This window comes from Haemaphysalis longicornis, unplaced genomic scaffold (assembly GCF_048455015.1).
Source record: "Haemaphysalis longicornis isolate Haplotype H1 unplaced genomic scaffold, Haemaphysalis longicornis Haplotype H1 scaffold_7, whole genome shotgun sequence".
NCBI lineage: Eukaryota > Metazoa > Arthropoda > Arachnida > Ixodida > Ixodidae > Haemaphysalis > Haemaphysalis longicornis.
In genome coordinates this window covers 74,513,362-74,529,415 of record NW_027526422.1, presented here as the reverse complement: position 1 = coordinate 74,529,415, position 16,054 = coordinate 74,513,362, and the positions used below count along the sequence as shown (strand labels likewise).

General features: G+C 50.8%; 1 protein-coding gene across 1 annotated transcript; it reads right to left on the bottom strand.

Annotated features, from left to right (window-relative positions):
- Positions 1 to 11,660: 11,660 nt before the first annotated feature.
- Rad50 (DNA repair protein rad50) lies at positions 11,661 to 15,951 on the bottom strand. Its single transcript, XM_077677845.1, has one exon. The coding sequence runs from the start codon at positions 15,736 to 15,738 to the stop codon at positions 11,821 to 11,823; it is 3,918 nt and encodes a 1,305-aa protein (XP_077533971.1). The 5' UTR covers positions 15,739 to 15,951; the 3' UTR covers positions 11,661 to 11,820.
- Between the last annotated feature and the right edge of the window lie 103 nt (positions 15,952 to 16,054).

The window sequence follows — 16,054 nt, the reverse complement described above, 5'->3', positions numbered from 1 at the left end:
TTCCTTTAATTTCTCAAAGGCTTGGTGACATATCTCGTGCAGAACTACCCTTCTAATGCGAAAAGGGGAAGTATCGACACTGCCCCTTTTTGCTATTGCGAGAGCTTGTTCTAATATTTTGTTCTTACGCGGCGCGAGATGAAGCACTTATTACGTTGATGGCTGCATTTTCCATGCAGTTTCGTTGCGCTGCCTGTCAATCTTGCTATCTGCTTCACGTACCGTCAGAACTCACAGGCATGTCGCGCGTACCTTCTCACATCTACACGCACTTTAAATGCTCACTTGAATGATTTCAAGAGGATATAAAGCATTTGGGCAGTAATTTTCTATACCAACGCAAGAGACAGCAAGGCAGCGTCACGAAACACGTACCATTGACAGTTTTGCAGTCACCGTAGGAAAGTCGCCATCACTTCCACGTTGACCTCTATTTCGCTTGCTTATTGCTCTGGCATTACCTCAGCACAATCCGTTCAACACAGGAAATTATTTATAACCCTTTCACTTTATGCGTGTGTAAAGGTATGCCTGGAGCCTTTAGTGGGCGTTTTCCGACCCGACTTAAGCCCTCGGCTTTTTTTCCACATAACGCAACAAATTGAACAAATGCATAATCGGGTTTGCTGATATTAAGCATGGGCTGCTATATTTGTTAGGTCTAAAACACTCAGGTCAGCTGTCCTAAAGACTTACGTGCCATATAACACTTAAGGTGACAGAACCATATCGTGACAGGAGCCCTAACAAAATAAAAAGTATGGCCAGGCAATTTGTTTCTACGAACGAGCAACCTATATGCATCAGGACCAGGGATAAGCGAGTATTCGGTGTTGTCGAATATTTGATCGAATTTCTCTGTATTCGTTATTCGCTTCGATCCGTATGCTGGTGTTTGATATTTTCGAATTATTCGACGCTCCCGGTTAGGCAGCCAAAGCCAAGATTTTTGGTCAAGCCTTCCGAGATATCATCCCAGGCTTGACACAAGACCTCACCAATGTGGACATTTCTACCATCAGTGCCAAGTTAATTGCTGTGCTGCCCAGAGGTGCGACGAGCTCTAGGCCGCCATCACACTATCCATTCAAATATGGCACTGAAACGACACTGCTGCCAACATAATGGCACCAAGCCAGTGGAACTGTACTGCCGATTCGATACAGAATTAGCAGAACACTGTTAATCTCTGGCAGCCTGTAACTTGCACCTTGGTTATCTACAAACACAGACACTAGTGGCTACATTACGCTTTTAAGGCAAAGCTTTCTACCTCTACCAGCCAACGGTTTCGTCGTGTGCGCCACAAGAAACTCCAAACCAGGCTAAATAAAACTACTGGCACTGCCAGGGATCAAACCTGGGCCCTAAGAGAAGCAGAGCGACAGCCCGTCGTCTTAGCGACTAAGCTACGCCCACACGTGGAGACGGGGAGGCAGACACTGGTTTTGATTCAGCAGCTGGGGAGGGGGAGGGCGCTTTTTGGCGCGAATCCCAGGTAACGGCTGGTAGAATCTCTGGTTTCATTCTTTGTAGAGCAACGTGTGTGAAATCAAGTGACGTCACATGGTTAGTTGTCGTGGGTGTCGTTTACAGCTTCGCTTTCCGACCACCCTTCATAGCGTGGATTGGAGCGAATATTTTTAACGGAGTTTCTTGATAGCGCTAAAAACTCTGGAACCAGCGGCGCGTGACTTTTATTTTGGCGACTACTAACTGCGCTGTCGTCAGCAGCCAGCGGGAGCTGCTTCTCCCTTAGCATGTGGAGCAACTAGTATTTCTTCACAAAAACTTGTGAATACAATAAAGGAAAACTGTGCATGTAATTTCTGAATAAACACTCAACCCGTAAAGGTTTCACAAAATGCTGTGCCTACGTGAATTCAATTCTTAGTTGGGTCACAATTCGCTAATTTTCCTTCATAATTTGTGATGTGTACTATAGGAACTATATGTATAGTCGATTCGAAATTATTCTATCAGGTCATGTTATTCGCTTCGAACCTCAAATTCACTATTCGCCCATCCCTAATCAGGAGTACTTTATCATAATTTTGAAATGAGGCCTTCCTACCCAAATAGTGGCGATGCTCCATCTCTCAAGCTGACGACTAAGGCTTCAGTAAATTAGGCGCAAAGGCCACGTGCACAGAAACACAGCAACCAAACTACGAACAAGTTTGGCACAACTGGAGGAGAGGGCGCACATTCGGATCAAAGCAAAGCATGGCGTCGCACTGCTGAGAGCTGTCAAAACACTCGAAAACAGGGGCGCTGCTGGAGCCAGAACTGTTAGAAACAAGCGCCCTTTGGCAGCTGTGTCTTCTGCATTGTCGTATATGATGTCTAATGCAATCATACATCCCAGCTGCTCATTACTGTAGCAGAGCGTGGAGGTGGAAAGCTCAGCAACACATCTGAAGCTCGCTTCTTGGATGTGTGGCTGAATTTGGAGTAGGAACAAGAGTCTAAAATGCAACCTTAGACTACTTAAGTAGCCAGAAGGCACCAGCGATGGTAACACCATCGTCTGAAAATCACCAGTCCATTTCAGGCAAGAGGAACTTAATTCCATTCCCATTCCATTCCAGCATCTCGAAAAGGTTGGAATGAATCCGGAGTCATTCCAATTCCGGAGTGGTCACTGTCGCGCACGGAACGCCACGAAACTACATATACGGCCCCCGGCTCTCCCAACTGCGTGGTGTGTTTGTGTTTCGGCGGCGGCCCCCTGCGCTCAGGCGCGTGGTGTTACGTTTCACCGGATGCTCGCTGCGCGGCGGACTCGTAAAACGGGGACCAGACCCGGCGGTGGGAGCGGCGAGAGAGCGGGAGAGACGGGCGCCAGTCGCCGTCCAAGCCCCAAAGAAGAAGCATCATTTGTGTAACGTTCCTTTCCTTAGATTAAATAAGTTGTTTAGCTCACCTAAAGTGCATATTTTTGTGTTTTTCTTATCGTCATCGTCACGGACAACATTCTGGTGCCGAAACCCGGGAATTCATCGTGCCGTGGACTTGCATCAACGAAACCACGCCCTAACGTCTCTACAACGACCCTGTGATGTGCTACGGGTGAGCCAAAGGAACTGCGATGCTCTTGGGTGAAGATGGAACGCGGGCGCAAGAAACGCACTGTTCTCCGGTCCCAGGCCACACGCCTCATCAACGAAAGTCAGCAAAGCCTGCAAAGTAGCCTCGCACAGAACGAGGCGAGGGTGCTACATGCACGCTTGACATCCATTCAAAGGGAGCTCGACACTGTCAACAAGGAGATCGAGCCCCTCATTTCCGAGGACGACCTGGAGGAAGAGTACAGCCAAGAATTGGAATACAAGGACCGCATCGTCCAATGCTTGGCACGGCTGGAGCAGCATTTTAACGGCGACTCAAGGCAAGACTCTCCAGATCAAGCAACGATAACCCAAGCAACCGTACCAACGAACGGTGACGGATCGCAACCAACGACGTCACAACGGATCAACGCAAAATTACCAAGAATCGAACTGGGCAAGTTCAGCGGACGCCGGCATGAGTGGCAGTCCTTCTGGGAGCTGTTCGAGCAGATGGTGGACAAAAACGAACATCTCTCCACGCTGGACAAGTTCCACTACCTGAAAACATCCCTAACAGGTGACGCAGCTTCCGTGCTGACCGGTCTGCCGGCCACGTCCCATTGCTACACTGACGCGACGCAGCTTCTGAAACAACGCTTCGGCAACGAAGAGCTCCTAATTCAGGAGCACATGAAGAAGCTCATCGACATACAGCCTGTGCGCGCCTCAGACGATGTGCGTGGACTTCGTCGCCTGTACGACACTGTGTCAGCGCATATTAGGGGACTCGAGGCCCTTGGCCGAAAACTCGACACCTTCGACTGTATGTTGCTTCCCGTCTTGCAGAGAGCGATTCCGAGAGACATTTTGCTGGACTTCAGCCGCAGGGGAGTACTGGAAACGCGCAGCCCTACTTCCGAACCACAGACAAACCCAGACGGTTCACCAACAACGACGGGTGGAGAAAAGAAAGGTACCGTTTGCACGTTTTCAAGGCTCTTGTCATTCCTTGGAGTTGAAGTGGAAAGCCGCGAAAACCTTGCTGCACTGCAATGCATGGACGTGAAACCGCCTACGAGGCACAACACCAACGACCGAGGCTCCAAATCGCACGCAAAAGACCAACAAAGGCATGCTCCATCAGCTGCAATGCTACACCAAAATGCAACTCAAGAATGGTGTTTCTTCTGTAAAACTAACGGCCATACGACGCAACACTGCGGAGGTACAAAAACAATAGAAGAAAAGAAAAGGCTTTTGCTGTCCGAGGGAAGGTGCTTCAGATGCACGAACAAAGGTCATCAGGCCCGCGCATGCAGGACAAACGTTCGCTGTACCAAGTGTCAGAAGAGACATGCTAGCACTATGTGCGATCCGACGTATGCAAGGGCGAATGCAGGAGAAGCGACCAACCCCGTCACAAACGCGCACGTGACTCTTGAGGCTCCCGTCACAGAAAGTGAAACCTCCCCCAAACCGACGGTTTTGCTCCAAACTGCGACAGCTTGGTGTTGCGGAGGGGCTTCCAGAGCTCAGGTGCGAATCCTATTCGACGGCGGTAGTCAACGCTCTTACATAACAACGGCTACGTCGAGGAAATTGGGATGCAAATTGCTCGGAAGCGAGAAGCTTACAGTTGGCGTCTTCGGAGGTCACCAAGATGAGAAACTGTATAAGAGAGTGGCTGTAAAACTGCAAACCAAAGATCGAAAGGAACTTGAGTTAGATGTTCTGGAGACCGATGTAATTTGTGACCAAATTCTCCCTTCACCACCAAGTATGTGGACCGACCGTCTCACGGCCCTCGGCTACGATGTGGCGGATGTCAGTGGCCCAGAAAGTATCGAGCTGCTCATCGGATCTGATCACTTCTGGCAGCTCACGACGGGCCGGACCACTAAGCTCGAGGGAAAGCTAAGGGCAGTGGAGACGGCAGTCGGCTGGAGTATTCAAGGACCTGTGGAGGGGAGTTATGCGTCGTCCCAGTGCACGCAAACAATCGCGCTGCGAACGTCTGTCATTGAAAGAAATGCGACTGACGTGCTGACCAAGTTCTGGACGCTGGAATCGATTGGAGTGACCGACATCGACGAAACGAAGAGCCCACATCCCACCCTCGAATTTTTCGAGGAGACCGTCAAACGAGTGGATGGACGCTACGAGGTGGCGCTTCCTTGGAAGCCAATAACGTCGCTACACCATAATAAGGAGATAGCCTTGAAGCGCTTACAGCACTTGGCGAGGCGCCTTCAAAGCTCCCCAGACTTGTGCCAGGACTACGACGCAGTAATCCGAAACTACGAACGCCTGGGAATAGCAGAACTTATCGAAGACAGCATGAGTGAAGCCGATGCCGTTTACTATATGCCACATCAGGCTGTAGTACGTGACGCCCAGAAGCTTCGGGTGGTTTTTGACGCCTCGTCGCACAATAATTCAGCAAAATCACTCAACGACAACTTGGAAAGCGGGCCGAACCTGACCGCCGATTTAGTCGGTCTACTGCTCAACTTCCGAAGACACCGAGTCGCGCTGGTCGCGGACATCGAACAAGCATTTCTACAGGTGGGCATACGACCGGTCGACAGAGACGCGTTGCGTTTTCTGTGGTTTCAAACAACACCAAAACCGGGTGAATCACTTCCACCGATTGCGACTTGGTGCATGACCCGTGTACCTTTCGGAACGACGGCTAGCCCATTTCTGCTTTCTGCAACGCTTCAACACCACTTGGGGAAATGCGAAGAACGGTACCCTCAAACTGCGAGTCGGATCAAGAACAGTCTCTACGTGGATGACTTGTTAACGGGAGCTGAAAGTGAGGAAGCAGCAATAAAGCTCTACAATGATGCGACGGAAATGTTTGAAGCAGCGAAAATGAAACTGCACAAATGGTCGTCTAACAGCGAAACGCTACGCCAGCAATTCCAGCGTGACTCCCGGGCCGCCATTCATCTCGGCTATCTGTCGGGAGTACTGAAGGTTTTGGGACTTACGTGGGACCCATGTGCTGACCAGTTAACGTTCTCTCCATGCACGGATCGCCTTCGCGACGTAGAACCACCCACAAAACGGTCCATGCTGCAAACAACGGCGCGGATCTATGACCCACTGGGGTGGCTTTCTCCTTTCATCGTGCGGGCCAAGATCCTATTCCAACAGCTGTGGCGGAGAAACATAGACTGGGACGACACGCTACCTGACGACACCGCGGCGGCCTGGACGGAGTGGCTAGACGGACTCCAACATCTTTCCGAGGTTCAAGTACCACGGTACTACGGGTCGCAAGTAAACGGAGGGAGGACAGACTGTCTTCACATTTTCGCCGATGCCAGTCCGCTGGCATACGGAGCGGTCGCCTACCTCACCGTCGAGGGTGAAAACGGTGCAAGCTCGACAATCCTGATAAGCAAGTCAAGGGTGGCGCCAGTCAAAGAAATTACACTGGCGAGACTTGAACTAATGGCATGCCTGCTTGCTGCTCGATTGTGTCGCTACATTTTGAAAACCCTCGAGGAACAGCCTTCCAACGTCTACCTGTGGTCGGATTCAACAATCGCGCTCCACTGGATCCATGGAAATTCCGACCGCTGGCAGCAGTTCGTACGCAACAGAGTCACCGAAATTCAACACCTCACGGACAAGTGCACATGGAGACATTGTCCGGGAAAGGAAAATCCAGCGGATCTTCTAACACGCGGGATCCCAGCCGCGCAACTGTCCACGAACGCCCTATGGTGGAACGGAGCACCGTGGATTTGTCGCAGAGAGTCGGACTGGCCCGCAGTGGTTCCGGAGGCGACATTCAGTGAAATTGAACTAGAAGAAAGGAAGGAAACTATAGGACATTGCCAGCGACGACATCGCCCACTGCTGAGTCGGCTGTGATCGATTTGGATCACTACGGGAAATACTCGAAGCTAACCAGAGTCACGGCATGGGTTTTTCGGTTCATCTCAAGAACTAAACGACAAAGCACCGAATTGGGAACCCTCACAGCCGACGAGTTGAATCAGGCTGAGGAGTACTGGATACGTCGGGAGCAAAAGAGGGGATTCCCAAGAGAAGTTGCGTGTGTCGCCCAAGGAGTAAGAATTCCCCTTGACTCGCCTTTGAGAAATGTGTCTATGATGATTGACAGTGTTGGCATTTTAAGAGTTGAGGGAAGGATTCAGCGTAGCCAACTTGGATACAACGAGAAGCACCCCGCCGTCTTACCCAAGAATAGCAAAGTGGCGGAGCTTCTAGCTTTGCAGTGTCACCAACAAATGTTGCACGGAGGCATCCGGGATACACTGACGCAAGTGAGAGAGCGGTTCTGGGTGATCGGAGCAAGGCAGCTGGTTAAGCGAACCATAAAGACGTGCATAACGTGCCAACGTTTTCATTCGCGGCCAGCAAGCCAAGTGACCGCCCCCCTTCTGACTGACCGCATCACCCGGGCCTCTCCCTTCGAGGTGACCGGTGTCGATTTTGCCGGCCCTCTTCTCGTTAAAGGAGCGACGAGTACAAAGTCTTACATCGTGCTCTTCACATGCGGTGTCACCCGAGCAATACACCTCGAGTTGGTGAGTGACATGTCGGCGTCCTCCTTTCTGCTGGCTTTCCGTCGATTCATTTCTCGACGAGGATTACCGAGCACTATGTATAGTGACAACGCCCTCACGTTCAAGAAGACAAGTAGGGATCTAGCCGCACTCTGGTCAGTCATTACAAACGAAGAGGTGAAGAACTTCGTCGCCAACTTTCGCATACAATGGAAGTTCATTGTGGAACGCGCGCCATGGTGGGGCGGTTTTTATGAGCGCTTGGTCGGACTCACTAAACAGGCTCTAAAAAAGACGCTAGGAACGAGCAGCCTCAGGTTTGAGGAACTGTGCACAACGCTGAACGAAGTAGAGGCAATGCTAAATTCGCGCCCCCTCACACATGTCTACAGCGAGCCCAACGAACCTGAACCACTTTCTCCAGCCTTGTTTTTGACTGGAAGACGTCTCACATCGCTACCTAACGCACAGCGCCAGGAGATAACGGCACTTTCTTCTTCCCTATTGAGGCAAACGCTGTCTCATAGGAATAGAATGCTGAACCCTTTCTGGAAGAGGTGGGCTACAGAATACCTGAGAGAACTACGGAACTCTCAGCTGCAAGGAAAGACACCCAGACCGCTAAAACCCGGCGACTTGGTGCTGTTAGGCGAAACAATGCAGCCCAGACAGATGTGGAAAATGGGAACCGTTGAAACAACCTTTCCTGGCCGTGACGGAAAGGTCCGATCTTGTGAAGTACGACTGCCTGGAGGGACAGTTCTCCGAAGACCCATTCAACTACTTCACCCATTGGAACTATGTAGCTAAAGGCAAATGACGGAGTCATTTTGGGGGGGAATGTGTCGCGCACGGAACGCCACGAAACTACATATACGGCCCCCGGCTCTCCCAACTACGTGGTGTGTTTGTGTTTCGGCGGCGGCCCCCTGCGCTCAGGCGCGTGGTGTTACGTTTCACCGGATGCTCGCTGCGCGGCGGACTCGTAAAACGGGGACCAGACCCGGCGGTGGGAGCGGCGAGAGAGCGGGAGAGACGGGCGCCAGTCGCCGTCCAAGCCCCAAAGAAGAAGCATCATTTGTGTAACGTTCCTTTCCTTAGATTAAATAAGTTGTTTAGCTCACCTAAAGTGCATATTTTTGTGTTTTTCTTATCGTCATCGTCACGGACAACAGTCACTGGAGGACCGCACAAGGCCAGGCTGACCTGAAAGCTGCGGGCCGGGCTGTGTGGCCCGAAGCATTTCTTTGGTGGGCCTGAGCCAGGCTCGGGCTTAAAGTTTTGGGTCTTGCCTTTAATATTTCAGACATGAAGTGTAGCAAAGAGGATTAAAGAGAATTTTCTGAGTTTACTTCCCCACGCTTCTTGACGTTAGTTGTGCGCATCTTTTTATAGATGCTTTTTGCTAGGTCTGATAGTCATTGAACCTTTTTTTATTGAAATTTTACATACAGCATCAAGATTTTTTATTTTGGGTATAACATACCAAAAATATGATTACAAGGAACGCCGCAGCGGGGAACAGATTAACTCAGACAATCTGGAGCTCTGCAGTTATGTATATGTACACCTGTGTTTCACATGTCGCACCCATTGAAATCCGGCTGCCGCGGCCGGGAATCGAACTCGCGTGCTAGAGAAACAGCAGAACCGAGAACCACTGCAGGCAACACATTTCAATGCACGTAAAGTACTCATGCATTGAAACGCGACATTAAACATCTCAGCAACTTCTACCCAAGACAACCACGTTATCTCTCCAAGACTCTGGTAAACAAAGGTGATGGCGGCTGTGATGCAAGAATACACACGATTGTTCCACTGATGCGATGGGAACTAAAGGCACCGGAAGCTAAAGTACAAGCACTGCTTAATTAACCGCAGATTTTCACGTCTCAACTCACGAGTGCTGTACCCACTAGATGCTCTGTCTGATTGCTCGCTACGAAGGGAACTCAACCAAACATAATAAACAAATTACCTTCAGCGTCTAAACCCGGGCCCGTTCACGCAAACGCGGTCCCTCCCTAGGCTTAGAAATAAATGACTGGGCCCGGGCCGAGCCCAGGCTGGCCTCACTTATAGACGCACGGGCCTGGGTTAGATTTGGGCTTCATAAACCAGCCTCGACCCGGGCCCTTACAATCAGGCCCATGAAGTTCTCTGGTGACAACTCCACAACACCGGTGTGCACCTGTTCTGTTCACGTGCAATCACGTTCAGGTGTCACCCAGCACGCGCCCCTCTACAACATTTATGCATCCAGTTCATAGTTTTGTGAATTTTGTTAAAAAGGGAACATCATCCCTCAAAGCTCCCGATTCCTGGCCATTCCCCAAAGTGTGTACTATGTGCGCTGAAGAAAAGAAGAAGGACTTGTTCATGGCGCGAAGTTGGCACGACTCCCGCTTGTTGGAAGTTGGAACAACCATCGCTACAGTGTACTACCATCATCTCCTGTTCCACACAACGTGCAGATGAATTATATTTCAAAACAATATACACACACCCGTTATATTCATTTGTGTATTTTTCTCAAAATTACTTGGCATTCTTATTTCTATGAAATGTGGTATTTATGGCTTATCACGTACGACGAATGAAGTATACATACATGTACTGAAAAATGTTGCTTTCATAAGTGAACTGACAGTGCTTTTTGATTTTAATATAAGCGAAACAAAATTTCTGAAGGTCTTACGCACGAAAAATTTGTGGGTTCGGGCTTACCCAAAGGTTTCCGTATTACAAAAGTGCCAGTTGTCAACATATTGCCAGTTTCAATCGTTATCTAAACACTTGGGAACACACTCAGACATGGGCCTGTGTCATTTTGTTGCCAGTGTACCCACATGGTTGCGCTGTGATAGAAGCCGAATCAACAACACCTACTCGCCCAAATTGCTGCATTGCCCAACGAGGAGCTTTCAGTCGCGTGCTAGTCACGAGCAAACCTTCAGTGCCTGTCAGGGAGGGCCCTCAGTTGATTGATTGATTGTGGGGTTTAACGCGCCGACGCAATGCAGCGCCGTAGTGGAGGGCTCCGGATTAATTTCGACCACCTGGGGATCTTTAACGTGCGCCGAAATCTCGTACACACGGGCGTTTTTGCTTTTCGCCTCCATCAGAAAAGCGGCCGCCGCGGCCGGGAATCGAACCCGCGACCTCGTGCTCAGCAGCGCAACGCCTTAGCCACTGAGCCACCGCGGTGGGTGAGGGCCCTCAGTTGCTTAGGAGTGTAAAGCAAAGCAATTAATTAGTGTAAAGGTAAAGAGCCCTCATTACAATGTTTTTACCACATTACCAGCACACAAAAACCAGTGCCCGGTGAACTCACCAGATTTTGTTACCAAGTCTGTGCTGTCCTAAATAACTGTCCGCGACAAGCGAAAACACACAGGAACCAACGAACTTGGGTGCTAAATTTCTAGAATTTGGTGAACAAACATTAACGAATGAATTTTCAAAGAGTACTACGACTGCTAATGATAATTCTGAGTAAAAGTTCATGTGGATTAATGATTACAGAATTCAGTAGCAAGTGTGTGCCTTCAGGTTCATGTTACCACACTTGTGTTGCATGTTGTTCGCTGGCTGCATATATTAATACATTAGCCCCTGAAGGGTAGCATAACAGTTTCGCATTACACCTATGGTACAGTTCTTCAGATGCCTGAACAGCTGCAGAAATATCATTTATTTTCAAAGTTGCTGTTGAATGATGTAGCGAACGTGTTTTTTAGACCAAGCCCATAAAACTATGGGCCCGTTGCCTCCGGCAGAAATGGGAAGTCCTCTAAACAACAACACCCCGAAAGCCAACGTAAAAGTATTTACTGCGGTCACTTCCTACACATTGAAATGGTAAAAACTGCGAACTTTTTGCGCATGTACTTTGATTCCCTGATACTAGAAGTGAACTAGCGCTAGTCCCATCTGTTCTTCCTTTGTCCTGCATTGGTTTTTTGTGCCTAATTCTATTTGTACGATGAACCAGGTCGCCCAACAACAAGTATTATGAAGTAAAATACTTTTTTCAATCAGCAGTACAAACAGCCCGTTACGCAAAAGCAGTGCTTATTTAATTATCGTAACATTTAAATCAAGAAATAAAGTACGGGTCCTCTTCTGAAGAAGTTAGGATAAACGCAAGAGTGAAACTGGGTCGTTCCACTTATCACAGTCCCACCAAGGGCTTGCAGTAGGCCATTAGTGGGGCGCTACATAATGGTGCTCAAGCGACACTTGTGCAGCCTCGAGCAGCCATCGTCAGACTTTTCCACCTTGTAGAAGTACTCGGCGTAGCCATGGCGCTGGCTCAGAAGCCGTAGGAACTCTTCGTCGTGCGTGATGACGATCATCTGGAAGTTGCGCTGGCGCATGCGGTCCTGGACGATCTTGGCCAGCGAGAGCGCCAGCCCCTGGATGTTGCTGCGGTCCAGGTTGGTGGTGGGCTCGTCCAGCGCCAGGATGCCGCACTTCTGGCAGAAGGTCTCGGCCAGGGCCAGCCGGATGATGAGCGACGCCAGCACCTTCTGGCCGGCACTGCAGCGGCCGCGCATGTCCTGCTCCACCGTGCCCTTGGTCATGACCACCCGGTAGTTGTACGTCCGCCGGGAGCTCTCGAGGCCCTTTTCGTCTGTGTCCGTCTTGATCTGGATGTAGTCTATGTCGTCGCCGCAGTAGGTGCCCTGCCAGAGCTCCTTGATGACCCGGTTGATGTCCTTCATCTTCTCCTCGTGGTACTTGAGCACGGCAAAGTTGAGCGCCCGGTAGTACATGTCCAGGTCCCTGCTGATGAACTCCTTGACGTTCATCTCCGTCAGAGCCGTCATGTACTTCTTTCCGGCGTCCTTGAAGTGCCCGCTGAGCTCCTTCTTGGCGGTGTCAATCTTCACTCGGAGCTCACCTTCGCGACTCTCGGCAAGCCGCCTCTCCTTCTTGAGCTTCTCCATCTTCTCCAGGACCTTCTGCTTCTCGACGTCCAGGTTGACCAGTCCCGAGCGCCTCATCTCCCCCTGGAGCTCCTCGATCCTGCCGGCATGCTGCCCCTTCCTCTTCCCGAGCTCCTTGAGATGCAGGTTGTCCTTGAGCTCGCGCTCTCGCAGCTCCTGGCGCGACAAGCTTTGCTCCAGCTTCTTCACAGTGCCGGCCTTCTCTTCCTTTTCTGATTCCAGCTGCTCGCCCACGGTGCGCAGCGAGTTCAGCTTCTTTCTCACGTCTTGAAGCTTTTGTGGGTTGCCGCTGGCGTGGTACTCTTCAATCTTGTCGAAGTGCTTCCTCAGGTCCTCCATCTCGAGGGACCGCTGCGCAACCTCCGAACGCAGCCTGTCCAGCATGCTCTCAGTCTCGCTCACCGTGCTGCTCTTGGCCTTGAGTGCCTTGTCTAGATGGTGTTGCTGTTCCTGAAGCTCCTTCCGCAGAGTCTCCAAGGAACTCTTCAAAGTCTTCACCTCAGACTCCAGCTTTGTCTTCTGCTCGTGCAGAATGGACTCTTCCTTCATTTTTGACTCTAGTCTGAGCTTCGCGGCCTGGGCATCCTTTAAGGACATGTCCAGGCTGTGGAACTGCTCCTGGTTGGAACGGTAGGCATCGAGTTTTTTGTCACACGCCTTTGCCTGGCTCGTGAGGTCCTGGATCTCCGAAAGGATGCTGTCCACAGATTTGGTGGAGCCAAGCTGCTGAATTCTTGGAGACTTGGACGACAGGCTCCGCCGCAGTGCATTTAAGTCGAGCTCCAGACGATCAATGTGCTCAGCTTCGCCTGCCAAGGATTTGGCGATTGCACCGTCAAGCTGGCGACTGTCCAAGTTTTCTTCTTCCTTCATTCGTTGCTCTTCCAGCTTCTCCTGCTCGGCTTTCAGCTTTTCAATCTTCTGCTTCAGCTTCGGGATGTCCTGGCTTTTCAGCTGAGACATCTTCATTTCGTCGCCTTTCAGTCTCTGCATGGCGTTGAAGAGATTCTCTTTCTCCGCAATCTCGTCGGATCGTATTTTTGTCTGCTCTGGAATGGCGCCCAGTTTCTTCTCCAGCTCAGAAACAAGCTTCTGAGCATGCATTACCTGCTCAAAGCCTCGTTTGCAAAGAGGGCAACAAGATTTGTCCTTCAGGAACTTAATGTACCTCTCAAACAAGGCCAAAGAACCAGTCAGTTCACCGTTTTCTTTGCGCGCTTTCTCAATGTACTGGCTTAAATCTTGGATACTTCCATCTAAGTTGTCGGACCCACAAACGGCAAAGATCTTTTTCCTGCTCTTCTCTAGCTCATGCTCCTTGCTCTTCAGGTCTTCAGACAACATCTTCAGTTTCGTTTCCTGAGAACTCTCCATGGCACGCATCTTGCTTATCTTGCCTTGTAAGGAGTTAATGTCCGACTCAATCTCTGCCGACTTCTTTTTCACGCGCTTGCCGTAGTCCGAACTGGGAACGCTTCCGAGGAGCTCTTCAAACTTCTCCTTGTTTGCCGTCACAGTGGCATTGAGGAGGGAACTCTTTTCTTCGATGTCTTGCTTAATGCGCTCAAGCTCTGCCTTTTCTTTGCTAAACCTCTGGGCACTCACAAGCTCAGCATTAAGTTTGTCCAGTTTGCCTGCGATGTCATCCTTCAGCCTTTGGTTCGTTTCAATCTTCTCTTTTAAGCCCTCGCGTGACTCACTCTCTTCCAGGACCGCAATCTGCTCCTTGAACTGCTCTATCTCACTGTTGAGATCCCTGATCTGTGAGCTGTAAGTCTTGGCTTCGAGCAGTTCCTTCCGAATCCTCATTATTTCCTTGTTGTTGTCCTCGATGCTCTTCCGCGTGGACTCGAGCTTCTGCTCGCACTTTGACTTCTGCTCTCGCACGGCATCAATGTTGCCTTGCAGGGCTTTCTCCCTGTCCTCGCTCTCCTTCTTGGCATCATCAAAGCGCCTCTGAGCTTCCTTCTTCTTGATGTCTAGACCCGCCAAAACAGATGCGACCTTAGTCTTGAGGGAGTCGCCAGAACGGGCATCGACGTCTAGGGACAGGTGCTCGGTCAGACGTTCCAACTTAGCTTCAACCTTCCGGGACGTCTCCTGAACGGCCTGCTGCTCGCTTTCAAGCTGGCCCAGAATTGGCAGAAGCTTCTTGTGTTCGCCCTCGTTTTTCGCCATCTGCGAGCAGATGTCCTGGAGAGCAGCCTTTTCTTTGTCGAGGGTCACCTTGTCCTGCTGCATCTGGGCTTCGAAGTTCCGGATCTCATCCTTCAGCTGCTCAGTGGAACCGGTGAATACTTCCTTAAGGTTCGAAGTAATGCGGCGCACCTCGTTCTCTGTGTATTGCAGCTGCTCCTTTTCCGCTCGCAGCTTCTGCTGAAGGCCGCGCTCCTGGTCCTGTTTGTCTTCAAGGGCCCTCCATGCGGCGCGCAGCGGTTCCAGGCTCTCCTCAATGTCGCGGATCGTCTCCGCGCAGACCTCGAGGCGTTGCTCAGACTTGGTGACCTCCTCTTCGTACTCGTCCGCCTTCTCCTTGTTCGCTTGCAGGTACTTCAGCGTCTCTTTCATGGACTTGGCGCCGTTCGCGTACTCGATCTTCTGCTTGCGAATTTGCTCCAGGGCCTTGATGTACTGCGTGGCTGCGAATATGTTGTCGAACTTGGTCTTCAGTGTGAGGCCCTCGGACAGCGGCCAGTTCGAGTCTGACTGGTGACAAAAGATAACGTTCTCCAGAATGGCGCGCGGCACGCCCAAGAGCTCTATGACGGTAGCGCCCACGTCGAAACATTTGGGCGTGGCCGTGGTCCTCGAACCGTCGCTGTTGTACTGTACGAGAGCGGTGTCGACGGTCTTGAACCTGACGCTCGCCTTGTTTTGTTGCAAGAGGAAACTTCGCGTCAACACGTTAGCGCGCCCCGTGACGTCGATGAACTTGAGCTTGATCTGCGCATTGACCTCGATCTCGCGGTTCAGCTTGGGGTCGTGGATGAACACCTTGCCCTGGCCCGGCGGCAGGTCCCCCGTGGTCGCGTTACGCAGGCACTCGATGATGGTCGTCTTGCCGGTGCCATTGCTGCCCAAGATCAGCGTGAGGGGCGAAAAAAACGTCATCACCTGCCTGTCGGTCTCTCGTGGACCGAAACTCCTGATGCCCTGAATCTGCAGCTTCTCGAGCATCGACATTTTGCGGCTGTTTACGGGAAATGCTGCTAAACAAGCGCACAGTTTCAGGTAAGACTACAAATCGACATTCCCGCGCGGTTTCTACAAATCGCTCGTGCGGCTTGTCACTACACGCGCCTTTCTGCTCTTTCGACGGGAGACGTGAGAATAAAGAGTTGGTTAATTTTCCCATTTTCTTCTCATTTTCACGCAATCTGTCGTAGCATTTAGGTTTTTGAAAGACATAACTGAGCCGAAATGACAGCCCAAATATAGCTAAATTAAAGCTTCTGGAAGGGGAGTTTTCCTCCTAGGAAAAAAGGGGCGTGGCCCTGGC

Bases quoted from the DNA above. Each gene is read 5' to 3' on its own strand.
- Rad50 (XM_077677845.1), bottom strand. From the start codon at position 15,738: ATGTCGATGCTCGAGAAGCTGCAGATTCAGGGCATCAGGAGTTTCGGT.